The sequence below is a fragment of the Ochotona curzoniae genome, unplaced genomic scaffold, assembly GCF_017591425.1.
Source record: "Ochotona curzoniae isolate NIBS_2020 unplaced genomic scaffold, NIBS_Ocur_1.0 contig_4501, whole genome shotgun sequence".
NCBI classification, from domain to species: domain Eukaryota; kingdom Metazoa; phylum Chordata; class Mammalia; order Lagomorpha; family Ochotonidae; genus Ochotona; species Ochotona curzoniae.
In genome coordinates this window covers 11,368,554-11,395,990 of record NW_024466307.1, presented here as the reverse complement: position 1 = coordinate 11,395,990, position 27,437 = coordinate 11,368,554, and the positions used below count along the sequence as shown (strand labels likewise).

At 45.6% G+C, this 27,437-nt stretch overlaps 2 protein-coding genes across 3 annotated transcripts in view; both read left to right on the top strand.

Annotated features, from left to right (window-relative positions):
• The first annotated feature begins 238 nt into the window (after window positions 1-238).
• RIOK2 (RIO kinase 2) lies at window positions 239-18,422 on the top strand. Its single transcript, XM_040986086.1, has 10 exons — window positions 239-334; window positions 1,025-1,163; window positions 1,615-1,731; window positions 4,199-4,374; window positions 5,624-5,712; window positions 8,094-8,285; window positions 9,160-9,252; window positions 10,227-10,751; window positions 13,312-13,399; window positions 17,141-18,422. Exons 1-10 carry the CDS (start codon window positions 269-271, stop codon window positions 17,303-17,305), a joined length of 1,650 nt encoding a protein of 549 aa, XP_040842020.1. The 5' UTR covers window positions 239-268; the 3' UTR covers window positions 17,306-18,422.
• An 8,360-nt stretch (window positions 18,423-26,782) lies between these two features.
• The window catches only part of LIX1 (limb and CNS expressed 1), a 42,689-nt gene continuing 42,034 nt past the window's right edge, over window positions 26,783-27,437 (top strand). The window contains exon 1 of one of the 2 annotated variants that reach the window (XM_040986085.1): window positions 26,783-27,142. In XM_040986085.1, the coding sequence (XP_040842019.1) occupies window positions 27,061-27,142 (82 nt within the window). In that variant the 5' untranslated portion in view covers window positions 26,783-27,060. The remainder of the gene's footprint in view (window positions 27,143-27,437) is intronic. The other variant, XM_040986084.1, reaches the window with a different exon arrangement.

Below are 27,437 nucleotides of genomic sequence, written 5' to 3'. Positions count from 1 at the left end.
AAATGGTGTGTTGTGGAGGTCATTTAGAGTCCACCAACTCAGTGACACGCAAAACGGATGACAGATAAAATGCCCTTTGTGCCACGCCAGGAGCTTCATGACAAAGGAGACATTTTACTCCCCCGTTTCCGTGGAGAAGAGAGCTGCGGCGGGCCTGCGGGCGGCCGTCGCGGGTGACGTAAGGCCCGGTGACGTTTCACACGCGCCGGGTGACGTGCCGTACGCGCCGCCACTCCTCCAGCCGGCCAGCGTGTTCCAGGACGCCGCCATGGGCAAGGTGAATGTGGCCAAGCTGCGGTACCTGAGCCGGGACGACTTCAGGGTCCTGACAGCGGTAAGGAGCCTCCGTCCCCGTCCTCCCGCGTCCATCTCCGCCGCGCGTCGGGTTCCCCCGGTGGAGAGAGCCGAGCGGGAACCGGGGCAAGGAGCCCGCGGAGCAGGATTTGGGTGAGGCTGGTGTGTATGGTTCTTTCGGATGCCCCGATTCTGTCCTGCCACGGCTGGAGCTGCACCAATCTGAAGCCAAGAGCCAGGAGCCTCTTCCGGGTTTCCCGCGAGAGTGCAGAGTCCCAAGGCTTTAGGTCGTCCTCGACTGCTTTCCCAGGCCACAAACAGGGAGCTGGATGGGAAGTGGGGCTGCGGGAATCAGAACCAGTACCCATATGACTCCTTCAAGGCGAGAACATTAGCCCCATTTGGTGATTTGTCAAAGCAGCTGTTTAGATGTCAGCGGGGACTTTTTTATCGTGTGTCGCTGTGTGCATCAGGAACTCGGGATTCCTTGCCTTGAAGTGCAGGGGAGGTTTGATGTTGGCGATTATTTATTACATTGTAATTGGCAGCATGCTTAGAGAAGCGAGTAATTTTGTTTTAAAATTAGTGGTGTGCCCCATGCCCATGGTCTGGTCACTGACAGGCTGCCACAGATTGTGTCACTCGATGCCCTGGGAGGGGCCTTAGTCCGTGTCCCCGCACGTGTCTCTTGGAGGGTGTTGTGACTGCACAGTGGTCCCTTGCATTGCAGGTTGAAATGGGCATGAAGAACCACGAGATCGTTCCCTGCAGTTTGATTGCGTCCATAGCCAGCCTTAAACATGGTGGCTGCAATAAAGTTTTGAGAGAGTTAGTGAAGCATAAACTCGTAGCCTGGGAGCGTACCAAAAGTAAGTATTTTTCAAGGCGCCTTTTGTGACTTCTTGGGTCATTGGTTTCCGCTACAGCAGGTGTTGCAAAAGGCAAAGGTGGAAGTTGGCAGACTAGATAGAGCACTAACAAATGTAGGCAGCAGTAGGGCCCATTTACTTCTGTCACACTGTGATTGTCAGGGGCGTCAGGCTCACCCGGACCAGGAGTGAGGCCGAAGCCAGGAGTGGCAAGGTCGCACCGCAGAGTAAGTGGAGTAGGGAGTGCATTGCAACCAGCCTTGAAAAGGACAGTCTGCCACAGGGCTCACCCTGGCACTGCATCACAGACCAGCAGGCGTCCTCAGACCTGTCACAGATCCTGACTTTTAGGAGATAGAATCAGAATACTTGCTGTGAAAATGAGGGGAGTAACAGATACACGCATACATAAATTGAAGTTCTAAACGTGAAATTCTCCCTTTTTGTCTAGCTGTGCAGGGCTATCGGCTGACAAACGCGGGCTATGACTACCTTGCTTTGAAGACACTTTCTTCTAGACAGGTGGTCGAGTCTGTTGGAAACCAAATGGGCGTCGGCAAAGAATCAGGTCAGTGCTGTAACAGAAGCATTGGAGTATTTTCTTCGCTCTAGTCTGTACTTCCACTTGAAAGGCATTCCTGTTTTGATTTTAATGTTTTTCAATGTTTAAACAGCAGATGGGGAAAGGTTGTGAACATACCCTCGCCTATAGTAGGTTAAGTTGTGTTCTGCGTAAGTCCTTCAGCAAGAAGTCATTTTTCTCTGACAGCTGAAAACTTTGACAAATATTTTCTTTGTTCTTATTTCACATCTGATGAGTACACATTTGTATTAGTTAAAAATGTGTGTGCCACAAGGTAGAAGAGAGTGAATGTCTAAAAACCTCACAAAACAGTTCTGCAGCATAGCCATATGACCAACAGGCAAAAATAAGTACGTATAGCTCACAGAAAAGACAGTGTTTTAAAATAGCTCAGCATAATACTTTGCATAAATACTTAAGTATTCCTTAGGAGACCAGGTGAGAGTAGAGCAGGCCATGATTGTGTGTGTGCCATAGTCCTTTGTGCTCTGCTTTTACACGTCGCTGCTGTACTAACTGGAGTTGTTCCTGCTCCTTGGTAAGCAGTGCCGGAGTGAACGCTCTTGGGTGCATGTCTCCATGCAGGCATTCTTAGAAATGGACTCACTGGGGAATGTGTTAGTTTGTGGTATTTTCTCAGTTGTACAGGCTAAAAGTCTCAAGGTGTGGTGTCTCCTGAGACGGCTGCCATCCCAACCCGTCCGTGGCCTGCTCCGCGTCTCTCAAGCCTCCTCTGTTAATGACACTGTTCCTGCTAAGTCAGGCCCTACCCTTATGACCCTGTTTCTTTATTTGAAAGGCAGAATGACAGATCATCCATCGTCAGGTTCATTCCTTAGGAGCACACAGCAGCAGGCGTTGGATGAGGGCAGAGCCAGGAGTCTGGAACGCCACCAGGTCTCATGTGGGTGCTGAGGACCACACGCTTGAGCTGTCATCTGCTTTTGCAAGCACATTAGAAGGAAGCTGAGCGGGCTGCCCTGTATGGGATGTAGGCATTGCAAGTGGCAGCTTGACCTGCTATTGCAGTAGAGCCTGTTTCTTTTATTTCTTTTCTCTTTCTTTCTCTCTCTCTTTAATTGGAAAGCCAGATATACAAAGAGGAGAAGAGACAGAGAGGAAGATATTCCATCCGATGATTCACTCCCCAAGTGGCCGCAACAGCCAGAACTGCACCAATCTGAAGCCAGGAGCCAAGAGCCTCTTCTGGGTCTCCCACGTGGGTGCAGGGTCCTTGACTGCTTTCCCAGGCCACAAGCAAGGAGCTGGATGGGAAGCAGTGCCACCGGGATTAGAATTGGCACTCATATGGGATTCCGGCACATGCAAGGCAAGAACTTTAGCCACTAGGCTACTGCCCTGGGCCCTAGAACCTGTTTCTTAACAGAAATTTAATCATTAAAATGTTCTCATGAGTGATGAAAATGTGGCCTAAATATCAGTTTTACACATAATATCTTGTTTTGATGGTAACAATTCAGTGCTGCTCATTATAAAGCAGTTAAGGAGCTGAACTTCCTGATGTAGAAAAGAAAGATACTAAATCCCCTCTCAGCACACTAGGGAGCAACGAGATGTTTTCTCATTGAATGGATTGCTCTGACTTACAGTGGAATGTGCATTGAACAGTGACCTGTGACAAGCGGCAACTCCGCTTTCTTTTGTGGTAGATGTTCATAGGGGTTGGCTTGTGATCGTGGGTGGTAATTCACGTAAAGGGGTGAATGTGTGAGATATAAAGAATTTTGCCAAAAATTTCTAGTAATATTAGGAAAGAAATGTTTTTAAAGGGTTGGCCTTGGCATACATCTGGGCTAGCTGCCACCCATGATGTTGGCATGCCACATAGGCTGTGTGATTCAAGTCCTGGCTGTTCCATTTTCTATCCATTACCCTGCTAATGTGCTTGGGAAGAAAACAAAAGATGGCCCATGTGGACCTGGCGTGGTGGCTCAGTAGAATAATCCTCTGCCTGTGATACCAGCATCCCGTGTGGGCCCTGGCGCAAGTGCTTGGGCCCAGGGCATCCAGCCGGGACACCTGGCAGAAGCTGCTGACTGCTAGCTTTGGATTGGCTCAGCTCTGACCATTGTGGCCATTTGGGAAATCAACCAGTGGTTGAAGATTTTTCTCCCTGTTTCCTTCTCTCTCTCAATCTGCATTTCAGAAAGAAAATTAATAAATTTTTATAAAGAAAAAAAGGTGGCCAGTGTGTGCCCCACATGGAAAACCAGCTGGAATCCAGGGTTCTGGCTGGGCCTGGCCAGCTCCAGCTAATGGGGAGCTGTCAGTGGATGGAAAACATCCCATCTCCCCCTCCCTCTGTGACAGTGCCTTTCAAATAAGGAAATCTTTTTTAAAAATAAATCAATTTGAAAAGTTGATCAAAATCAGACCAAGTTCGAGTTTGTAACTCAGTGCAGTGCTGAGGCCGCTTCACTCTTGGCTCTAGACATCTATATCGTTGCAAATGAGGAGGGACAGCAGTTTGCCTTGAAGCTCCACAGGCTGGGAAGAACCTCCTTCCGGAATCTGAAAAACAAGCGTGACTACCACAAGCACAGGCACAGCGTGTCTTGGCTTTACTTGTCTCGTCTCTCTGCCATGAAGGAGTTTGCCTACATGAAGGTAATTTTTAAGTCTTTCTACATTTTTCTCAGTACATAATACACGAAGTTGAAAGGCCTAGTGACAAGCTTCCGTGTGCTGGCCCCCCATCTCCATGCCTCTAGACCTAATCTCTAGACTCCCTTTGAACTGCGTTGATTGTTATTGTAGTGATTTACTCCAAGTGAAGGCATTTTTTATTATTATTGCTGCGTAAAAGTAATGGGTGTCCTATAATATTAGCACATGGAGTAGCTTAGAATAACGAATGGAATTGTTCCCTCACAGACGTGTAATAGTGGGATGTCAGTGTTCAGGATGCAGTTACAGGTGTCTTCCGCTAGTTGAATGCATCACATGACTGCCACCTGTACACAGTGCAACAGATATCAGCTTGCCAGTCTAAATATGTGAAAGCTTATTTTTAAAAATTGCTAACCCAATTAAATATCTTCAGTAACCATATTTAACAGAAAATAGCAATGTGTGCTTTTTATTCTGTCCAGGAAACTTTATTATCATTTATTTTCATTTTGTAAAATTTTGGATTTTTTGAAATCTACTTCAGTGAATCAGCAGCTGATTGTGGGGAGTTGGACGTGTTTGAGTGAGTTGCTCTAGTTTGTATCTCGTGTCTTTCTTGTCTTAAACTAACAGTTTGTGTCTTAGTTAAGCAGCTTGAGAGGAATTATTGAGCATTTTCCAAAAGCTGTGTCACATGCTTGCATTAGAGGAACAGAAACAGGTTGCCGTGTCTCCCAAGAGAAAAGAAATAAGGCTATAACTTGAAAATTAGGCTATACTACAAATCCTAGAGAAATCCTGAAATCTTTAAGGTTATCATATGCTGTTGAGCTGACAAACATGTTCAAAAGAGTTTTCACTCAGAAACAAAGCCAGCGGGAACCAGCATTGCACAAAGCGGATTAAGCTACTGCTTAAAACTCCAGCACCCAGTATCGGGTTGCTCGTTCAAATACCACCTGCTCTGCTTCCAGTCGGTACAGCCCCCACCACACCTCCGCTCATGTGCCTAGGGAAGTAGCAGATCAGAGCCACAGTGCTTGGGCACCTGCCCATATGGGAGACCCAGGAGGAATTCCTGGCCCCTGGTATGAGTGTGGACCAGGTCTAACCGTTACAGCGATTTGGGGAGAGAACAGTGGCTATGAGATCCCTGCGTTTCCCTCTGTGAAGATGCTTTTAACTAGTCTTTGAAAAGGAGAAAACGACTTATTTCACAGCTTTTGCCTGTTTTATTGTGTTGTAGGCATTACACGAGAGGAACTTTCCTGTTCCAAAACCGATTGATTACAACCGACACGCGGTGGTCATGGAGCTCATGAGCGGCTATCCCCTGTAAGTGAGCGCCGTCCTGCAGCCGGGCTTCAGGTGCCTTGCTAAACGGAATCCACTGTTGCTGGGGGCAGCTTAGACACTGACGTAGAAAATGGAAAATCTGGTTTCCTCCTGATCATGCAGACTTTGCAGTCTCTGTAATTGACTCATTTCCTCAGTGTTTATTAAGAGTCGGTTATGCTCAAACTCAGCGGGGAACCTGAGTGCTTTCCTGGTGGAATTTACATCCTGATGGAAAGAGACTTGCAATAAATAACTAAACAAGAAAATATGATCCTGCAAGTGGTAGAAGTGGTCTGGATAAAAATTAAAAAGGGTAACAAGAAAGGTAGGAGTTCTGAAGGTGGGGCTGGGACACTGCTGTTTCACATAGTGGTCGACTTGAAGAGCATCAGTGCAGCGACTTGAAGAAACTGCAGGAGCGTAAGACATGATTCCAGGTAAATTGAGAGCGCATGGGTCAGGGATGAGCTTAAGCCACTCGGCCACGGATCTGTGACCTGTCCAGAGGGGTGGGGCTGCAAGTAGTGCAGTGGGAGTAGGAGCAGCTGGCCAGGCCATTTAACATTCTGTGAGCCCTTGTGCAGGAATTTTCTTTTCTTTTCTTTTCTTTTTTTTTTTTTAAGATTTGTTTCTTTTTAAAGGAAAGTCAGATTTACAGACAGAAGGAGAGACAGAGGAGAGACAGAGGAAGATCTTCCATCCACTGGTTCCGAAGCCAGGAGCCAGGAGCTTCTTCTGGGATCTCTGACATGGGTGCAGGGACACAAGGCTTTTGGCCGTCCTCAACATGTCTCCAGGCCCAAGCAGGGATAGAAAGGAAGTGTAGCAACCAGGATATAAACAGTGCCCTCATGGGATCCCAACACATGCAAAGCGAGGACATTAGCCACTAGGCTACTGTGCCTGGCTCCAGAATTTTTCATTTTGATTCAGGCAGAAACCTTGGAAGTTCAGGAGGCAGTGAAGAGATACCCTGTCTTCCTAGGATAGCTCTGGCTGCTGTGAACAGAGACTTCAGAGAGAGAAATACAGAATTAGGAGACTGTTAGGATACAGAAGAAGAGATGATGGTAGCGGGTAATGCAGTGAGAGTCAAGGCGTGGTGGAAGTGGTCAACTCCTGGTAGCATTTTTTCAGTTCGAACCAGCGTAGTTGGTTTGGGATTAGATAAGGAGAGGAAAAAAATGGATGAGTCAACAATGACAGCAAGGTCTTTAGCATGAGTAACAAATTAATTGAGGAATGAGGTTGCTGCTTACCAGCAGGAGGGCTAAGAGAGAATGGGGCAGAATCGGGGATTCCGCTCTGGGCAGGGTAAACTTTTCAGAATCCAGGAAGCCATTGAGATTGAAATCATAGTGTTTGAAGCCAGAAACCAAGTTCAGTCGCTACAAACATATCCTGCAAAAGAGAAAGTTAAAGTTCTCAGATTGAAGATGTGATTGTGTCCCGAAAGCTAAGTGAAGAAAGCAGGGAGGGCAGAGAACAGAAATGGTGACTTGGAATTGACCTTACAGCGTAGAAGTCATTGGTGATCTTGGCAAGAGGTGGATGTAAAACGCCTGTCTGAGTTGGGCTCATTAGAGAGGGGAGGAAGGAACTGGAGAAAGCACGCGTAAGAAGACCAGGGCTGGCGTGGGGTGGCGCAAGAGAAGCCACTGCCTACAGGGCTAGCATCCCACATGGCACCAATTCGTGTCCCAGCTGTTCCACTTCTGATCCAGCTCCCTGCTAGAAGCCTGGGAAAAGCAGTGCAGGATGGCCCAAGGTTTGAGCCGCCACTCATGCATGAGAGCCAGCCAGGTGAAGCTCCTCTCTTTGGCCAGTCCTGGTGCTGGCTCTGTGGCTGCCCATGGAATAAGCCAATAAATGGAAGCTTCTCTCTCTCTCTCTCTCAATCTCAATCTTTCCCTTTCTCTGCATGTCTCTGTAAATCTGTTTCAAATAAATCTTTCATTTAGGTGCAAGTCCCCTGGGCTTTGGGCCATCCTTCACTGCTTCCTCAGGCCATTAGCAGGGACCTGGGTCAGAAACGGAGCAGCCAGGACATGAACCCATGCCGATTATGGGATGCCTGTGCTTGAAGGTAGAGGATTAGCCTGCTGAACTATGGTGCCAGCCCCCAAATAAATCTTTAAAAAAGAGAGAAAACAAAACAAAACAAAAAGAATGCAATAATAGCTGAAAATGAAGACTAACTAGCATGTGACTTTTTATACTTAGTTTCTTTATGGCTTGAGAAGTGTTGCATATGCTAGTAAGAATGAGCAGACAGGTGCTGGACTGGGGAGATGGTTGAAATAATGTAGGTTCATATGCATACATGTTAAAATCATAAATGAGTACAAATATTGTGTTCATGTATAAAATATTTTCAGATGTCAGATCCACCATGTTGAAGATCCTGCCTCTGTGTATGATGAAGCAATGGAACTCATCGTCAGACTTGCGAATCATGGGCTGATTCATGGAGACTTCAATGAATTCAATCTCATTTTGGATGAACATGACCATATCACCATGATTGATTTTCCGCAGATGGTTTCCACTTCTCATCCCAATGCTGAATGGTATGTGCTGAAACTGACTGGATTTGAGTGTGTTTGGGTGTGACGAAATCATCTCCTCCCCCGTAATAGCCCAGTTTTATAAAGCAATCGTTTGGGTCAGTAACTCATTTGAAGTAGCTGATTCAAAGCCTATAAGCATTTTCCTGTTGCTAAATGTTAAAATACTAAAATATTCCTCATAAAATAGGAAAAAAAATTTACCTTGTTCCCATTTTTTTAAACCTGGTCATGAGGCATTGTGTCATAGTGGGTTAAGCTACCATTTTGGAATCTCCGGAGTTTTAGTTTGAGTTCCAGCTGTCCAGCTGCTCTACTCATCCCACTTTTTGCTAATGTGCATGGGAGGCAGCAGGTCAGGGCCCTGGTGCTGAGCCCCAGCACGCATCTATCTACCCTCCTGAGTTCTCACATTTGCCTAGCTTTGCTACTAATATGTATGATCATTGTTGCTAGTATCATAAACATAACTCAGTAGTCTCTAAACTCTAAGGAGTCTTTAATTGACTTTTTTGTCTGATTTGTCCAGTTTGCTAGAGGCTGTGGTATGGATTGCCATTGGGAACGCAGCCAGCCGGCCGGGGAACTAAGGAGCTGAGTGCACGCTGACCTCTCCTGAGGTTCACGCTCACCTTCCTTCCGTTGGTGCATCTCACAGTCTGAGTCGTGCTCCTGGAAACTTTGAGTTTGCTAGCTGTGTTGAGAAGCTTACCCCCTCGAGCTTTGCTGGATTTTTCAAAGCTAGCAAACTCTGGTTATGTTTTCCCCAGTGTCTTTTCTTCTTCCTAGAACAAGCAGTAGAGTAGTAAATGATAAGCTATCACCAGCTAATGGAGACCACCACAACATGGCTGTCTCAGAAATCACTCTTTTCCAGGTATTTCGACAGAGATGTTAAGTGTGTGCGAGAGTTCTTCATGAAGCGCTTCAACTATGAAAGTGAGCTTTACCCGACATTTAGTGACATCAGGTTTGTGCTTGGCGTTACTTAAAATAGCTGGTTATTTAGTTCTAAAAGTTACATTTTCATCTAAAAAATTGTGTATTATGTGCTTTGACACATAATAAATTCTTTTTGAGGGCCATTGCCCTATAGCATCTAAGTGAGATTTTTAGAACTTGAAAATGCCTGCCCTGGAACTGGCATTGTGTCACAGTGGGTTCAATAACTGCCCACACTGGCAACATTCCATAGCAGAGTGCCAGTTCCAGTTCCAGCTGTGGTGCTTCTGGTCGGGTAGCTGACCTTGGGCCCCCGTACCCACGTGGGAGATGCCGGGGAGTTCCAGGCTTCTGGCTGCAGCCAAGTCCGGCCCTGGCTGTTACAGCCATGTGTGGAGTGAACCTGATGAAAGAGCTTTTTGTCTGTCATGATGCCTTTCAAATAATTAATAGTAAATTTTTCAATAAAAGAAAGAAGAGTGCCTGCTTTTGGTGCTTTGAGATAATTATTGAATTTTGGGAAGGAATGTATACGGTTTCTTTCTAAATTTAGAACTTTTTTGAGTGCTATGTGAATAACAGATTCGTAAAGAATCAAACCAAAGGTTTACTGAAACTTCATTTTCTCATTTAATTTTGTACATTAAGATATTTTCTGATTTTGAATGGTTCATATAACTTAGAAGAGACCTTAGCCCTGTTGTAAATTTACCAAGCTAGTAAGTATAAAATGAATTTTCTATAACTCTTTTATTAATATGTGCTGCAGAATGTCATTTTATTAATAAAAGGACAGTGTCTGTCTTTTATATTTGCATACTTAATTGCAAAGTATTAAATTGTAGGCAAAGGAAAGCCTTTAAAATTTGTGCAGTATTAAACTTGCCTGGAAAACAATTTATTGGAATAATAGATACTTAGATAAACATGCGTTTCTCTCCCTTTCTGCCCTGGACCCTTTTTCCTCTCCCTTTTGTGCTCTGGACCCCTTTTCTTGCCTAGGAGGGAAGATTCTCTAGACGTGGAGGTGGCTGCCAGCGGTTACACAAAGGACATGCAGGCGGATGATGAACTGCTTCACCCAGCCGGGCCAGATGACGGAGATGCTGAGGCAGAGGGGGATTCGGATTCTTCACCTTCTGACGAAGAGGAGTCAGAGAAGAGGAAGGTCTGTAGGTCGGAGATCGGAAGTAAACAGAGCTCTGTGGATGAGCCAAGTGGCCACTGTCGCAGGTCATCTGGAGAACTCGAGCAAATACAGGAAGACAGTCTGTCAGGTGACAGTGCTGGCGCATCTGCCTTTGAAATGACGGGTGTCAGTCAAGCTTTAGAGGAAATCGAAGGGCAGGTCGCTGAAAGCAGTTCAGTGCCCGAGTTTCCTGGGGAGAAGGACAGAACTGAAACTGGCGCAGTGTGGGACGGACAGGCTGCTCCCGGAGGAGTCCCTGCTGGCCCTGACGAGTGCGACGACCACTGTCCCGATCTGATTCCCCTGTCGTCGCTGAACAAGGAGTTCAGGCCTTTCAGGTATGTTGTAGTGATTGATTGACTTGAAACTTAAGACCAGTGCTTTTCTTTGATTCTGTTAAATTCATGTTTTGGGGAGGAAAAAGCAAATGACATGACGGAGAATTCTGCTGCGATGGTGTGTAGCGTGAAACTCAAAAAGCTTTTTGCGGGGGGCGGTCTTTAAAACTCAAAATATCCTTCTTTTTATATGATGTAATTCTAGGCTGCCTGATGGCTAAGCCTCGTGGAATTCTGCCTCGTAATAATACAAGCTGATGATGCAAGTAACACTTCCAAGTGTTACTGTAAGTCTCATGATAAAATCATAAGTGTTTGGATAGATGAGAATTATTCCTCAGATTTTCATAATCACATGTATGTTTGATAATAATATAAATGTGTAAAACACGCTGTGAATGTGCTGTGTTTAAGATCTACAGTGAGTTTCCTCTGGTATTTCAAGCCATCTGTTCATGTAAAGCTGAAATCATGATAGTCATGTTTTTAAGGACAGTTTTATTAAACATTTCCTGTTACATATTCAGACTTATGTTTTAAAGCTTTTGTAGTTTTGTTTATGAGGCAGATCCATGGGAGTTTTGTGCATATAACTCTGCATCTTAAGCCTCAAGTCTGTTATCATTTGACTAAACCAGGAAAATTAAGCTTAAAAGAGGTCAGTATGGCAGCTCAACAGGCTAGCCTTCCACCTGCAAGCACCAGCATCCAGTATGGACATCAGTTTGTTTCTCAGCTGCTACACTTCTAATCCAGCTCCCTGTCTGTGGCCTGAAAAGTCAGTGGAGAACTGCCCAAGGCCTTGGGCCCCCCTGCACCCATGTGGGAGACCCAAAAGAGCTCCTGGCTCCAGATCAGCTCAACTCTGGCTGTTGCAGCCAATTGGAGAGTGAACCAGCAAGTGGAGGATCTTTCTTGTCTCTCCTCTCCGTATGTAAATCTGCCTTTTAAAAAGAGAAAGAAGAGGCAGTACATTGGTTTAGGATTCTGTACTAGTCTGGGATCTCTAGAAAAAATAAAATCAACAGAAAATAGTTACAGGTGTTCCTCAACCTCCAGTGGGTGTGTGTTAATAAACTCATCCTGAGTTTAATGCAGTCACTGCACCCAACCCACCAAGCATGCACAGGTCTCCACGCAAAAGCCGCCTTCCACCCTTGTAACTGTGCGGCTGGCAGGTTTAATGCAGTTGTTGCACCCAGCCCGCCGAGCATCCAACGGTGACAGGCCTCCGTGCAGAACCCACCTCCCACCCTCGTGACTGTGGCTGACTAGGAGGTGCAGCACAACATCCTGGGAAGCAAGGTACTGCATGTTGCTAACCCAGTTGAAGATCAGTATTTGAAAGGTGCTTCTTGACAAATGTGTATTATTCCTTGAGCCACCATAGAATCAAAAAACCTGAAATTGGACCATTGGAAGTTGGAGGCCATCTGTGTACAGACTGGCTCACTCAATTACAGATCGGAGAAGTCCCCAAATCTCCTGCCACTGCCGGTGGAGTTACAGGAACAGCAGTGGTGTCTCGTTCCAGACTACACACGTGAGAAGGAGAAGCCGCAGTGTACACTCTGGTCCAGATCCAAGAGCAGAAGACCACTGTGCCAGCTCAGGCAGGCTCCGGAGGGAGTGCTCACGTGTTCTGGTTGGGCTTCCAGAGGGCTGGAGGAGGCCTGCCCCTGTAGAGAGTGTATTCTGCTTCATTTGGTCTACCTGTTCCAGAATACCCTCCAGAATAATGTTTAACCTTGTGGGAAGAAAACCTACAAAAAAGGGTTGGTATCTTTTAGAGAGAGAATGGAGTAGTTAGCTGCCTTTATTCCCTCGATCCATACTGGGTGAAGCTTGTTAGCAGAGTAGTTGTTGCTGAAAAATATTGACTACAAGAAGTTAATATTGTCTGAGTTCATGTAAATTGTATGTCTGTTAACTTCAAGCAGTGCGAAAAGCAACACTATTTTCTACCGTAATGGAATAGACTCAGCACTCTGATGCCATTCATTTCTACATTATTTAGCAAGGTGACAAGAAAGAGTCTGATAAATTTAAAGAAGCAGAAATATGTACAGTTCAGTAAAAGAAGAGAAATGAAAAAGACACACACAAATTGTAGAGCAATAGTAAATTTTGTTGGCTAAAACTTTTCTTATTAGATTTATTTTGATTTGAAAGAATTACAGAGGCAAGGAGAGACAGAGAACTCCTCTTGGTTCACTTCCCAAATGATCCCAACAGCCAGAGCCGAGCTGATCTGGCAGCAGGAGCCTCCTGCAAGGGTACAGGGACCCAGGGCCTTGAGCCATCCTCTGCTGCTTTCCCAATGGCTAAAATACTCTGCCAGTATGAAATTTTGATAGTGACTATATAAAGGATAAGAAAATGAAACTAATGAAATATTAGACTACAGTGTTACAAAACTTTATAGAAACTTTAGTATCTCAGACATACTTTACACACAAGTTTTGTTGTCCTACAAGAAACAATATAAATCGATTTAATCAGATATAGCTAGTTACTTTATGAGCTTGGTATTATGAGGTTTTTTTCTTTTATATTTTAGAGATGAAGAAAGTATTACTCAGCATAGAACAAGAACTCTGAGCATTACTTCCACAAGCAGTGTTGTGAGCTGTTCCACGATTCCTCCGGTGAGTATTCACTCAACGTCGGGCTTATGCGCTCTCCTCTTGGAATGGGTGAATGCTTTTAGGCACCGTGAGAACCACAAGGTGTCTAGGGCGCGGACAATGGACCTCCTGTGTTAATGGCACACTGTTGTAGTGGTGCACAGTTGGCAGTAGGAATCAAAGAGCTCACTTGTAGCTGGCGTGATCAAAGCTTTCGGGGAAAGGGCAGCCTATCAATGACCTTGATAAGGTCATAGAAATTGAGATGCAAGGGACATCTCAATTTTGAAATGTTTTTTGAAAGAGAAGAGTTAAATAATTTTTAAATTTAGGGTATCTTGAATTTCTGCTTTACCCTTTGGTTTTAAACAGCAGTGTCTACAGGGATTTTAAAAGGCACAGTTTCCAGGCAAAGCTGACTACACACAGCCCAGCCGCCCTGGGCAGTGTTTTTGCCTGCCGGCTTTCTTTCAGAGCAAGGCAGGAGTGTTTGAGAGACTATCCCGCGCTGCATGGCCAATCTCTCTGTCCGTGGTGGGATTGTACAGGCAGGCCACCCTCACTGCCACTTCAGAACAGCGTGAGCATGTAAATTTATTTCAAATAAATCTCTTATTTAGGTACAAGTTTGTAAGGATTTGGACCATCCTCTACTGCTTTTCCAGGCCACAAGCAGGAAGCTGTAGGGAAGTGAGGCAGCCGGGACACAAACCAACACCCATATGAGATGCAGGTGCTTACAAGGCAATGATTTATCCACCGAGCCTCAAACCAGTTTCCTTTTCCGTCCCTCTGTTGACGGGCATCTGGGTTGTTTCCATGTTTTTACTATTGTGGATTCTGTCGCTGTGAACAGAGGATTGCAAATCACTTTCTTGTACAAATTTCCCTTCCTTCGGATATATTGTCAGGAGTGGGATAGCTTGGTCGTATGGTAGATGAATATTCAGTTGTCTTAGCACTCTCCGTACTGACTTCTGTAATGGCTGCACTAACCTTTACTCCCTCCAACAGTGGAGTAGGAGATATCTCCCCACGTCACCATCCACACTAGCAGGCGTTAGTAGATTTTTGAATGTAAGTCAATATCATTAGTTAGGTGGAACCTCAAGTTGGTTTTTGCTTGTATTTCCCTGATAGCTAGGGATCTATGCATTTTTTTTTCTTATGCGTCTATTAGCCATTTGAATTTGTTCTCTTGAAAAATAACCTGCTCATTCACTTTACCCATTGCTTCGCAGGGTTGCTTATTTTGTTGTTGTTGAGTTTCTGAAGCTCTTTGTAAATCCTGGATATTAGTCCTCTATCTGTTGTTTACTGTGCAAAGATTTGCTCACACACTCTTGCAGGAACTACAGCCTCGTTGGGGCAACCCCGATAACCCCAACCAGACCCTCCCCAGCCTCAGTTCTTGCACATGCTGGTGTGTACAACAGACTGGTCCAATTCATCCCATGGCCCTTTGGGTCTCATATACACCCATAGATGCTGCCACCTTGTCCAGTCAGGCTCGCCCCCAGTCCTGGTTCTCATGCTCACTGTGGGGAGCTGCAGCTCATCAGAGGAGTGCCCACTCCCAGCCCTGGATCTTGCACTCTCCAAGTGATATTGCGATTCTTAGTAACTAATCCTGGCACTTGCCAGTGGATGCTGCGGCAAAGCCCAACCAGCTTGCACTTGTTCTGGCTCATATCTGTGCCAGATGTGGTGAGCTAGCCCTTCAGGGAAGACCCCACAGCACCCCCTTCCAGGCTCATCCCTGGCCTGGAATCTTGCATGTGTTGTTGGGTGCTGCAGCCTGGTTTGGCAGGGCTCACCTGGCCTTAACATTCACCAGCAACTGCTGCAGCCTGACCTTGCTCAGCCTTCCCCAGTTCCAGTCATGCGCACGTGCTGCAGACTAGCCTAGCCTGGCCAGCCCCCAGTCTCTGCACTAATGTGAACTGGCCCAACACAGCCTGTGCTTTACCCCATCCTGGCTCTAACACCTGCCAATGAGTGCTGTGACTTAGGCCTCATCTAATCCACATGTTTGCCAATGAATTCTGTAATCCTGGCGTGGTCTGGGCTGCTCCCAGCCTCAGCTCACACTCACCAACAGGGACTGTATCCTAACAGAGGAGTTCCCCAAGCTCTTCTGTCGGGCCACTTCCCACTCAGGAGTCTTGCGCACAGCATGTGGGTGCTTGGCCCAGTCTGACTTGGCCCACCTCCTATCCCAGCATTCACTGGTAGGTACAGCGGGTCCTGCAGTCCTGTGGCTGGATTCCCTTCTTGGGTTCCCAGCGATCTTCCCACATGATGGCTGGTGGAGTTCCAGTCCCCATAGGGGAGTGTTTCTGCAGCACCGCTCTGCTGCATGCTGCCTTCCCATGCCAAGTCTGCAGCTGTCCCTCTGCCCTCGGCCTGTGCCCTCCTGTTTTCCGGGGTCACGCCCTCTCTGTTTCTCCGCCAATCCTTCTCCAGCCATTCTGACTTGTCCTCACCCTATTCTTCCATCTCCCTGTCATCACTCTTGACTAAAGGCTTGCTAAATGTTAAAACTTGTGGCTTGGAAATGGTCTCCCTGAGAGTTCTGCAGGCATTGCTCTGCCTTGAGGCTTCCAGCCTTAGAGTTGGTGAAGATGCTGTTTGGGGCCCAGATTCCAGGCTCCTGCTGGGATGGGAAGACTGGGGGGCTGATGGCCTTCCTGGGGTACGGGAAGGCTCTGACCCTGTTAGCCAGCTCTGCTGCTCTGTCCTGACACCTGTGGACTCAGGTGCATCTGTGTCTAAGGCCTTCCCGAATGTGGGTAGCCGCCTCCCAGGTGTCAGCCTCAGTGGAGACTAAGGTTCTCAGGCCCTTTCGTAATCAGTCAGCAAGCCAGAGAGGGCAGGTACAATCTGCTTGGCTGTGAAATAACTCAGAGTCGGCCCTGCGCTCATCCAACCAAGAGCTTTATATCCTACAGTTCGAAAACCAGGACAATAGACAGACTAGTTGTTCTAGCTCTCTTTTAGCTCAAAACTCCATTTTTCTTTCATTTTCATAATGTTTCTTTGTGCCAAGCATATGTTGAGACATGCAGAAAACCTTGGCTTCTGTCTGCGATATTTGTCTCCCCTTGAAGGAGACAGATTGGATGATGCAATTGTACACAAATTAAGTAGTGGGCTGAGGTGCTTCTGAGAAAAGGTCATAATGGACTGACTGCTTCAGACTGCATCCTCACCTTGTGAGTTGTGTGACGTGTAGCTTGTGTCTTCACTAATGAATAATTTGAATTTGCATATCATTTTCTATGGGAAAGCATTCTACAGCTCCCCCCCAAAAAAGCTCCATGGTGGCTCCGGATGCCATCAGGTAATTTCTGCTGCTGCAGCTGTGATGGCAAGCTTGAATTGTACTGAGTGATAGCATTTTGTGAGATACTTTCCCATTATGAAACTAAACACTGGAAAGCAGAGCAAGCTTCATTTTTTTTCCCCTACAGTTTTCGTGATGGACACTAGGTGGCACTATGGTAATATATTGTCTAAAGAACTGTCTGCCACATATTTTTCACTATAGGAGTAAAATCTGTTAGAAATTTCATTTCTCTTGTTATAACACTTTTATTGTGTTTAATTGCTCAATCACATAATACTACAATTGGAGTTTTTAATATTTTGACAGCATAAATTTGAAAAATAACAGCAAATGGAGATGCTTATTTTATTGGGATTTTTCTCCTTAACAAAATGATTTGCTAACACGGATTCTGACTTCTGAAATCTTTCCAGGAACTGGTGAAACAGAAGGTGAAACGTCAGTTGACAAAACAGCAAAAATCAGCCGCAAGACGTCGGCTACAGAAAGGAGAGGCCAACATATTTACCAAGCAAAGGAGAGATAATATGCAAAATATTAAATCAAGTTTGGAAGCAGCCAGCTTTTGGGGGGAATAACCTGTGTTAAGATGTTGCATAGAGGCTCACGTTGTAGTGCAGCGGGTAAAACCGCTGATGACAAAGCCAACATCCCATACTTTAGTGCTGGCTTAATCCAGGCCACCCTTGGGGAAGCATCGAACAAAGACGCAAGTGCCCGGACCCCCAGCCGAAGCTGTGAGGGGGACCCACGTGAAGACGGCCAGCCCCGGCCCTGGCTGCTGGGAGTGAACCAGTGGATGGAAGATCTCTGTTTCTCCCTCTCTTTGCTGGCCTGCCTTTCAAATAAATAAATTAGCCCTTTTTATTTAAGGCCTTGGATATTTCTAGTTTATATTTTATGTTACCATAACCTCATCTCCAGCCACATTTAGTTCTGCTTTAGACAAAGACCAGTACATCTGTATAATATATACACACATACAAAAATGCTCCACTCACCTACAAATTTGTCTCATTCCATATTTCCTCTAAAGAGAGAGGACTAATGGTAATTTGGCTGAAGAGTCCATTTTTTTAAGTCCTTTTTTCAGGATAAGTTCATTAGAAATTTTACATGTATTTTTTTTTTAAATCTCAGTGATCAGTTGGCTGATTTGGGGGCTCTCTCCCTAGCAGGCTAATTACACTTGCTTTCAGCTCCCAGCTTCTGTATTTCCTAGAGGTTTCTTTTGATGACAAAAGTTCATTGCCTTTTGTTTGTTTCATTCTTTAGAAGAAGGAATAAGTCAGTACTGCATAATGCAACTTATCAAATAATAGGTTCCTGGGTATCTCCTGTGCCACTGACGTGGGTAGCATGGCCCTGGTAACAGATAGTCCTCCCACGGTGTTTAGCTGCCAGGTTGTACACTGGTCTCAGCAGGAGTCAGTAGACGAGGATGCAACAAAGTAGAGGGAAGGAGAAGTGAAAATCCTTTCTCTTTTTAATGTTTTATTTATTTGAAAGCAGCAAAATGAAGGTGTTTCCATTTGTTAAAGCCAAGAACCAGACTGGCCCAGCCCCAGCCATGCAGACACAAAGGAAATCTCTGTTTGACTCTGCCTTTCAAAATCAACATATAAATGAAAAACTAATTCTCTCCCCAAAGACTAGGTGTTTCTAAAAGTACTTTCTAAGCCAGTAAGCGTAGAGACCAAGCTATGTACGTGCACCTGCACAGAAGTTTGGCCACAGGAGGTAGCTTCACCTCAGTTGCTTTCATTGGAGATCACAGAATACTGGAGATTTTTCCTAGGAGTGACAGACACCCGATTCTCACTTTTGCAAAATTAATTCTAGTGGCTATTTGCAAGATCCTCCACTGGCTAATAAATGCATTGGAATAACTGGATGCAAGAAAGTGTCAGATCCAGTTCCTTTGAAAATTAGACCTACTTTGAATTTAGAGATGTCTTAAAATTCAGTTATTTTTCTTTAGATTTGATGTAAAGCATTTTTATGGCATAAAATAATGCCGAAGACAGCTTAATAGAATCACAAAATGTTTATTCTAGAGTACATTGTATTCTATCCAGAATACTGAAAGCAAATTGGGAATACAACTGCATGACTTCATCGCACTTGGCTTTGCCGAGTGGACCGAGTCAACTCTCGGGAACCCACCACATAAAAAGGCATTATGAGAAACTGAGAAAGCAAACAAACTCAACTGTTATTCTCAACAGCCTCAGACTTCACGTGGGCCACAGAACAGCATGTTCCAATCAGAACTGGAGGCCTCGCCTTATTTGGACGAAGACGCTAACTCCCGAAGAGTTGGTAATAAATGACCTGATAAGACATTTAATTACTTTCTGGATTATGTTTGGGTGGTATTAAAACTGATCCAACCACAGCGGTGATGTGTCAAAGATTATCCATCAAGGAAGTGTCAGACCGTCTGCCCTCACATTTTAAAACACCCACAGAGAACAGTAATGCAAGACCAGAGTCTGACTAATGTGAAGTTATATGTTGTGTTGCCAGACTATTTCACGGATCCGTACCCAGATCCTGGTCCGACCACTTCACCACCACACTGTGTGCTCCAGAAGTGACGTGACCAACAGAAAGCTTCTAAAGACTGGCCGCGTCTCACCGAGGCTCGGGGTCGATGTGACTCAACTGCAGTCTTTTCTGTGTGTTGACGTTGGGTTACTTTGTCACCACACATGATCTACTCACTTGCCTCATTCAATAAGCATCTGCACCAAGACATGGTAACTGGTGTCAGGAGTGATGGTTCTGCTCTGTAGCACTGATCTGAACCCTAAAGACGCTGGGAGGATCGAGGGAGGAGTGATTAGGTCTCTCTGGCATCCTGGAGGCTTACTGCAGTCACGGGTGGTGCAGTCTGGAGGTGAAGGCTTGCTGTCCTCTAGTCAAGTCCCTAGAGGACAGCAGACTGTGTCCCCATTGGCCTGGCGTGCTGTGTGGACTCCCTGGAGCCACGGTATTCAGTCAGGCCAGGTGAGCGATGCAAGTGGAGAACAGCCATGGGTTACACATGTGTACATTAACCAGGGGTGCGAAGAGAACTCCCTCATCCACAGCACTTTGAGAGAAGGCTTTGTCACTCATAAAGGCTTGACATTTGTGGTTAAGACTAAGTTTTACCTTAATATTATACATAACAGGGCTCTGCACGAAAGCGTAGCAGCTAAAGTCCTCTCCCTGAACATGCCAGAATCCCATATGGGTTCTAATCCAAGCAGCCCTGCTTCCCAGCCAGCTCCCGGCTTGCCTGGGAAAGCAGTTGAGGATGGCCCAAAGGCTTGGGACCCTGCTCCCACGTGGGAGACCCGGAAGAAGTGCTGGGCTCCGGGTTTTGGATTGGCTCAGCTCCAGCTGTTGCAGCCACCTGGGGAGTGAATCATTGGACAGAAGATCTTCCTGTCGATCTCCTCCTCTCTGTATATCTGACTTTTCTGATAAAAATTAACAAATTTTTTTTTAAAAAATTTGTTAAGTATATTGTACACGAAAAGACATCAAAATTAACATCTATGACATATAGAATCATTGCTATAGTTTTTAGGAAGTAGTATGCCTCACTCAAGTTATTTTGGAGATTTATGACAATATTATGTACATTCATTTAAAAAAGATAGTTGAAATAGCATGTTTATATAGTTCTGCTATTGGTAAAGGAGGTCTGACCTGCATTAGAAAATTTGGTCTTCATGTGTATTTGCTAGTGTATAAGGGGACCTGAGGAGAAGAAAGTACACGGGGTTCTTAGAATACGCTTTGCTGCCTGAAAGCCTTGGCTATTCTTGAAGAGGCGAGAATAAGCACAGGACGATGAGATGGCAATACGGAGCAGGTGCCCGCTGACCACAGCTGAGAAATCTCACGGGCAGTTTGAAGGGCAGGCCAGCACACTTCGGAAGTTGTTTCTGTGGAAAAGGGATTTGGTTAAACAGGAAGACTGAAAAAGACCTCGCAGAGAGGAACTCATGCAGAAGACAAATGAATGCAGCCCTGGACGAGGCCGTGGGCAGGGGAAAGTGTGCGGGAAAGGGTCAAAGTAAAGATGATTTTTAATTTTAAAAAGAAAACCATGATGGATTAGGGAAAAGCCACTGTGGATTTCACGTGCTACAGTGATGTGATGGTCGTGTTCAAATGGGTTGGAGGGAATCCAACGAAGAATCTAAAAGGTGGTCTGGTTAATTGCCCAAGTATTGAGACCAGGTGGCATGGAGTCCCATTGCACTAGAGATCCTGTTACATTGTTTTTATATTTTAGAGATGAGAAAATATCTTTCAGTGTAAAATTGCTTGCTCAAAATCAGAGTGCATGAAGTTGAGAGGTGAATGGTTTAAAAAAAAAAAAAACATTTGAATGGTTCCAAGTTTAATGTCAATAAGCTCCTGAAATGAGGGAAGACTCCCTGAATCCTGGCCGGTGTAGAACCAGAGATAGTTGCAGTTCCTCTGGAAAGGCCCAGGAGCGGCTAATACGGGACTGAATAGACAGGAAATTCTCTAATCCTTAGGTTAACAGACCTAGGGGGAAAAAAACCTGCTAGAGGAATGAGTTGTGTATTGGGGGGCTGTCTTGCTGTTGAAATGCAAATGGCTCAAGCCCCCCTCCCCTGATGCCTAAGTGACAACCTTCTTTTACAAGTCTGATACTGTTAAGAACCTTCAGCTATTGACCATCAGGTCAATAACCAGGTTTTGAGTTCTATCCTAAAATAAAAAACCCACACTTTTTTTTCAAAGACAAAATTTGTTTCCATAATCAACATTTACATCCTTACTTCTCATGCCCATGAAAACCCATCTAAGTGGACAGAAGTCCCCAGGGGACATCCCTGGGGTTGAGGGAGGTGGGGCCACGCTGAGGGAGCAGCATCCGGAGAGTCTCAGAGGAATGGTCTTTCCCCACTTTGAACTTGAGGGAAATCGGTCCCGTTTCTTTGCTGTTGCCTGTTCTTCCTTTAAGCAAATTTTGAAATAGTGCTCTGTCTTTGTCAACGGGATACATGCCAAGTGCAGTGCGCTAGTGACTGAACTAAGTGGAAATTACAGTTTGCAGGGTGAAATGGATGGGCCCAGGCCTTTATCTTAATGTAAGCATACCCGTAAATGGAGCTGCAACTGAATTGAGTATACTGACACACGCTTTCCAGGAAGCTTCATCTGAGATGCATGGAGCTGTGAAATTACTGTTATTTGAATTTAAAATCATGGGGTAATCTCAGGTTTAAGTCATTTGTTTAGAGAGATATTCTCCCTAGGGTGTGTTTTAGCCAAATATATTTTTTTATTCTTAATCCCATTCTCATTCTACTTTGCTCACTGTGTTTGCAAATAATTGATGCTGAAATGGCTCATGTCTCCTGAAATGTGACTCTGTCCGAAGAAGAAAAAGCAGCAGCAGGGCCCAGTAAGATAGCCTAGTGACAAAATCCTTGCCTTGCATGCTTCAGGATCCCAAATGGGCACCTGTTTGTGTCTCAGCTGCTCCATGTCCCATCCAGATCCCTGCTTGTGGCCTGGGAAAGCAGTAAGTGATGGCCTTGGAATCCTGTACCCATGTGACATGGGAGATCTGGAAGAAGCTCCTGTCTCCTGGCTTTAGGTTGCCTCAGCTCCAGCCATTGTGGCCACTTGGGGAATGAACCAATGGACGGAAGAAGTTTCCTTCTCTCTGTAGGTCTACCTTCCGAGTAAAATTATAAAAAAGAAAGAAAGAAAAAGAAAAGAGCAGTAATTAATTGGCACAGTTAGACACCCCAATCTCAAATCTGGGGTGTGTGTTTCCAGTCTCAGCTCTTCCACCCTGTCCCAGCTTTCTGCTAAAGCACAGCCCAGGAGGTAGAGATGGCGGCTCGATTGCTCAGATTTCTTCTGCCCAAGGTGACTGAGCTTGGCTCCTGGCGTTAACCCACCTAAGCTGTTGTAGGCATCTGGGAAGTGAACAGGCAGATGGAGGACCTCTGGCTCTCCCTGTAACTTTATTTTTTTAAGGTTTATTTTAATTGAAAAGTCAGATTTACAGAGGAGAAGAGAGAGAAAGATTTTCTGTCCATTGGTTCACTCCTCAAGCGGCCACAATGGCCGGAGCTGAGCTGAATCTAAGCCAGGAGCCAGGAGCTTCTTCCGGGTCTCCCACATGGGTGCAGGGTCCCAAGGCTCTGGGCCGTCCTCACCTGCCCTCTTAGGCCACAAGCAGGGAGCTGGATGGGAAGTGGAGCAGTCGGGATACGACAGCACCCACATGGGATCCCAGCGCTTGGAAGGCAAGGACGTTAGCAGCTAGGCTACAGCGCCAAATAAAAAGATACTTAAAACACACACACATGGACACACATCAGGGTCCTCAAATATACAAACCAGTCTTAATTTCACTCTTTTTTTGGAAAATGTCTAATATTGAGAATGTTTGTTTTTTGGTTGCTTGCTTGCTTGTTTTAAAGATATGTTTATTTTTATTTGAAAGACAGATTTACAGAGAAAGATATTCCATCCATTGGTTACTTCCCAAAATGGTTGCACTGGCCAGAACTGTGCTGATATGAAGTCAGGAGCTTTTTTTCAGGTCTCCCACGTGAGCACAGGGCCCAACAACTTAAGCCATCCTCCAGTGCCTTTTCAGGCCATAACGGGGAGCTGGCTCAGAAGTGGGGCAGCTAGTACATGCACCGATGCCCATGCGGGATGCTGGCATTGGTAGTCTGAGGGTTAGCCTGTTGAGCCATGATGCCAGCCCCTTAAGTTCACTTTTGCCTGCCTAGCAAGGATAAAAGTCAATTTACTAGTGTATTTTCAACACTTTCTATGTCAATAAAGAAATCCATATTCATTTAATCTGTCTGTGGAGTACTAATTAGCATGCTATATGTTTTCCATGTAGTGCAACAGATTCGTTGTCAATGATAATTTTCTTAGTGAAGTTTCAATGAACAGATGTCGGAGATCCAGTTCTTGTGTTTTTAGCTTTTCCGTAGAAGCCATCCGAAGTTGCCTTTCTAAGTGGCTTTCTCCTAAATACCTGAACTCAAACACACTGCGTTGGTCCCTGACCACTTGAGAGGAAATGAGCTAACACTGCACAGCCATGTATGCCGCCTGCCGGTCTCTAACCAGCTGAGGCTGAACAAATCAGATGCTGGACAGTCATTAATCACTCTTTCTTCAAGGTCAGCTCCTCCCCTGCCCTTGCTCGGCTCCCTCCCACACAGCCTCAAAGAACATTCGTGGGCTCAGCGACCAGTTCCACATGGACAGCCTTCCAGATCTCTCTGCTCGATCCTACTGGAATCTGAAAGCAATTGACGGTGATCATTTCCTATTGATTTAATAAATGATTTACTCTCTATGCTAATGTATTCAACCGCATGACTTCAATTCGTTTCCAATTTATCTGTTTTAAATTGCAAATGTTTAAAGCAAGTAAATGCAGAAATTATCTGGGGAGGGAGATGATATTTCAAAATCTCAGCCAAGACCCTCTGCCCCTGTCAGTCGGTGGATTGCCAAGGAACAAGGAGTGTGGGTCAGCCCAGGCTCTGGGATTGCAGCCTGTTCATTGGTGCTCTTGTGCCTTGAACTGCAACCTCTGCGCCCTGTCAGCCTCACCTGCAAGACCACTGCCTGGCCAACCGCACACATTAGGGCATGAAGAGAGGGGGTTCCTGTTTTGAAGTGAACATTCACTACATGTTCTTACAATCTGCGTGTTATTTTAATCAGTGACCTCCACCTTATTATTCTGAGCAACAAATATATTCCTGGAATAAAAGGAACATATTTCCCTTGCTTTTAAGATTTATTTATTTTTATTGGAAAGTCAGATATATAGAGAAAGTAGCAAAGACAGAGAGGAAAATCTTCCGTTCTGATGATTCACTCCCCAAGTGGCCACAACAGCCAGAGCTGTGCCAATCCAAAGCCAGGAGCCAGGAGCTGCTTCCTGGTCTCCCACATGGGTGCAGGGCTCCAAGGCTTTGGGCCATCCTCAACTGCTTTCCCAGGCCACAAGCAGGGAGCTGGATGGGAAGTGGGGCTGCCGGGATTAGAACTGACGGCCGCATGGGATCCTGGTGCGTTCAAGGAGAGGACTTTAGTCAATAGGCCACTTGCCCAGTCCCCAAATTTCTGTTATTATATTAGCACAATTATTGCCAGATGTCTTTGTTACCTTGTGCGTGAAATGCTGCAAAACATACCTTGAATGATCACCTCCAAGACCCCCATTCTTCCTGAAAAGCTTGAATACACCCTCCTGTGTCATTGGCTGGCACGTCTGGCTGGATGAAGAGGCCAGTCATAGGCCGTTTCCCTTCTTCCATTAGGATTCTAACAGAATTTGTAAAAATGTCATTTAGTTCTTACTCTCATCATCGCCCCTTGCTTCAGCACTATCTTTGCTTTTGGCGTGTGTCTGCAGATGGAGCTGGCAATGAAAACTGAGTCTGAGAATCTGTTCGAAAATGACCACATGTGTCAGGGTTCTGCAGCCTCTCCCGTCTCCTTCAGGAATATCTTACACCAAAAAGAAACCACCCGTTTGTTCCTCTAGTCTGTCTTAGAGCAGCACCTTTGGGGACATTCAGGAAAAAAAAAATGTGTAGGTAAAGGTTTAAGAACAGTTTTGCCACGGATTAGGCTGTTGGAAGAAAGGAGAGCCACTCCCTGGGGTGTTGCATGCGCTACCTTAGAACTTTGTCTTTATTTGACAAAACCTGACTTGGGAAATTTACATGGACTTGTTTTTGCCAAGCTTTTTCAGATTCTCTACAAAGATGTCCATTAGTTTGAACAAATCTTTCCATTTCCTTATAATTAGCATTAGCAGAAACTGATCGCAAAGAAGACGTTTTATTGTCTATAATCTTAAAATGACTGGTTGCAGTTCGTCATAAAACAGAGTATAATTATGGAATCTGAACATTGCAAAGTATGGGGCCAGGATTGTTGCATGCTTGATTAAGCTGCTGCCTGCAGGGTAGGCACCCCATTTTTGGCCCTGGTTCGTGTCCCACTTGGTCCAGTTCCCATCCAGCTCCCTGCTAATGTTCCTGGGAAAGCAGCAGAGGGTGGCCTAAGTTTTTGGGCCCCAGCAACCCATATGGGAGACCCACATGAAGCTCTTGGCTCTTGGCTGCAGCATGGTTCACATCTGGCTATTGCAGCCATTTGGGAATTAAACCAGCAAATGAAAGATCTTTGCCTCTGTATCTCTCTTTCTCTCTCTCTCTCTTTCTCTTTCTCTGTGCGTGTGTGTTTCTCTCTCTTTCTGTAACTCTTTCAAAAAACATTTAAAAAAAAAAAAGGAAAGTAATTTCTGTGTCCACCCTACAAAAGAATTTTTAATAGAAGAAGTTCCCAACACTCTTTGACAGCTCACATGGTTCCAGCCTGTAACATGAGTTATTTTGTACTTGGGACAACTCTTCATCGCAGTGGGATCACGTGACTTCTATTTGCATTGCCTGTAGGAAGAGCATTTAGTAAATTGCTGTGGGTGGTGTCCAGGGTTGGCAGAAAAAGCAGCTCTGTTTCTTAAGGTCTTTTAATAGCTACTTAGAATCTTTTGAGAAGCAACTTTTTTTTTTCTCTTGAAATTTTAGAAAGAATTATCATGAAGTTGAAAGGAAGGAGATGATATCAGAATTCATTAAAGTCAACTTTAGGAATGATTTGCTTTGAAGGGCAAAATAAGGAGACTAGCATTCCCAAGCCAGCTGTGTCCCGCAGGCTGGGCTTGCCAGAGTTCAGCTGCAACCACTGTACCTCGCCAGGATGGGTGGGAGCGCCACCTGGGCGTCCTGAAGGCAAAGGTGAAACTTTTCATGGGGCACCCGCATTCCCTTCCCAAAGGGTATACCAAACCTGCTCTTTCGAATTTAAAACATTCCCTGGAGAATTTCGCGATTCCCTTTCCCTGGGGCAGGCACAGTGGGGGGCTGAAAGATAGTTCCGCGAGAGAAAGCTGCCCAGCATTCCGGCATCCTCTAGCCACAGAGCAGATGAGGGTGAGCGAGCTTCCCCTGCTAGCCTGTAGGTGGGTGTGTTGAACAGAAGGAGGCAGCGGAACCCGCCTGTCAGCCAGCCTTTCCAGCTAATTAGCTCAGCACACAACAAAGATAAGTGAGCCTGGGAGGAGGGCCCCCTGAGGGGTCCTCCGATTCTGGGAAATGTCTGATTGGCAGATGTTAAAAGGGATTCTTTGGTAATCCAGTGCATCAATGAGCCGCACAAATTCAGTCCAGGACTGCGAGAATTCAGGCATGAGGACGCCCTGTGCCGGAGTCTCCGCACAGGCAGACCCGAGATGGACAGAACCTTGGAATCTCTGAGACACATCATTGCCCAGGCTTTGCCGCACAGAAACCCGGCTCTGGTCTTCAAAGACTGTGAGTACTTAAAGGGGGAAAAGGACTGTTGGGTTTTCCTTTTTTTTTTTTTTTAACTTCTTTGGAAACAATCCTCCACATCTAGCCCCATCCCATTTCAGCCTGATTTCTCCTAAGCCTGCGCGGCCGTGTGCTGAGGTCTGAGTGATGCGTGCTCCTGACTTCAGCCAGGCGTCTCACGCACCGGCTCCGGCCGCCACGGTCATTTTGCCAGCAAAGCCTTTGACTTTCCAAAATCTAAGACCTGCCGCAGTGGCCAGGAACCTCACCCAGATGCTTCTTAAATGAACACAAA

What these genes read in the sequence shown, in the direction of transcription:
- RIOK2 (XM_040986086.1), top strand. Translation starts at nt 269, where the DNA reads ATGGGCAAGGTGAATGTGGCCAAGCTGCGGTACCTGAGCCGGGACGAC. An exon ending in CTCATGAGCGGCTATCCCCT is followed by an intron (nt 5,713 to 8,093) that starts GTAAGTGAGCGC and finishes AAATATTTTCAG; the next exon opens with ATGTCAGATCCACCATGTTG. An exon ending in GCTGTTCCACGATTCCTCCG is followed by an intron (nt 13,400 to 17,140) that starts GTGAGTATTCAC and finishes AAATCTTTCCAG; the next exon opens with GAACTGGTGAAACAGAAGGT.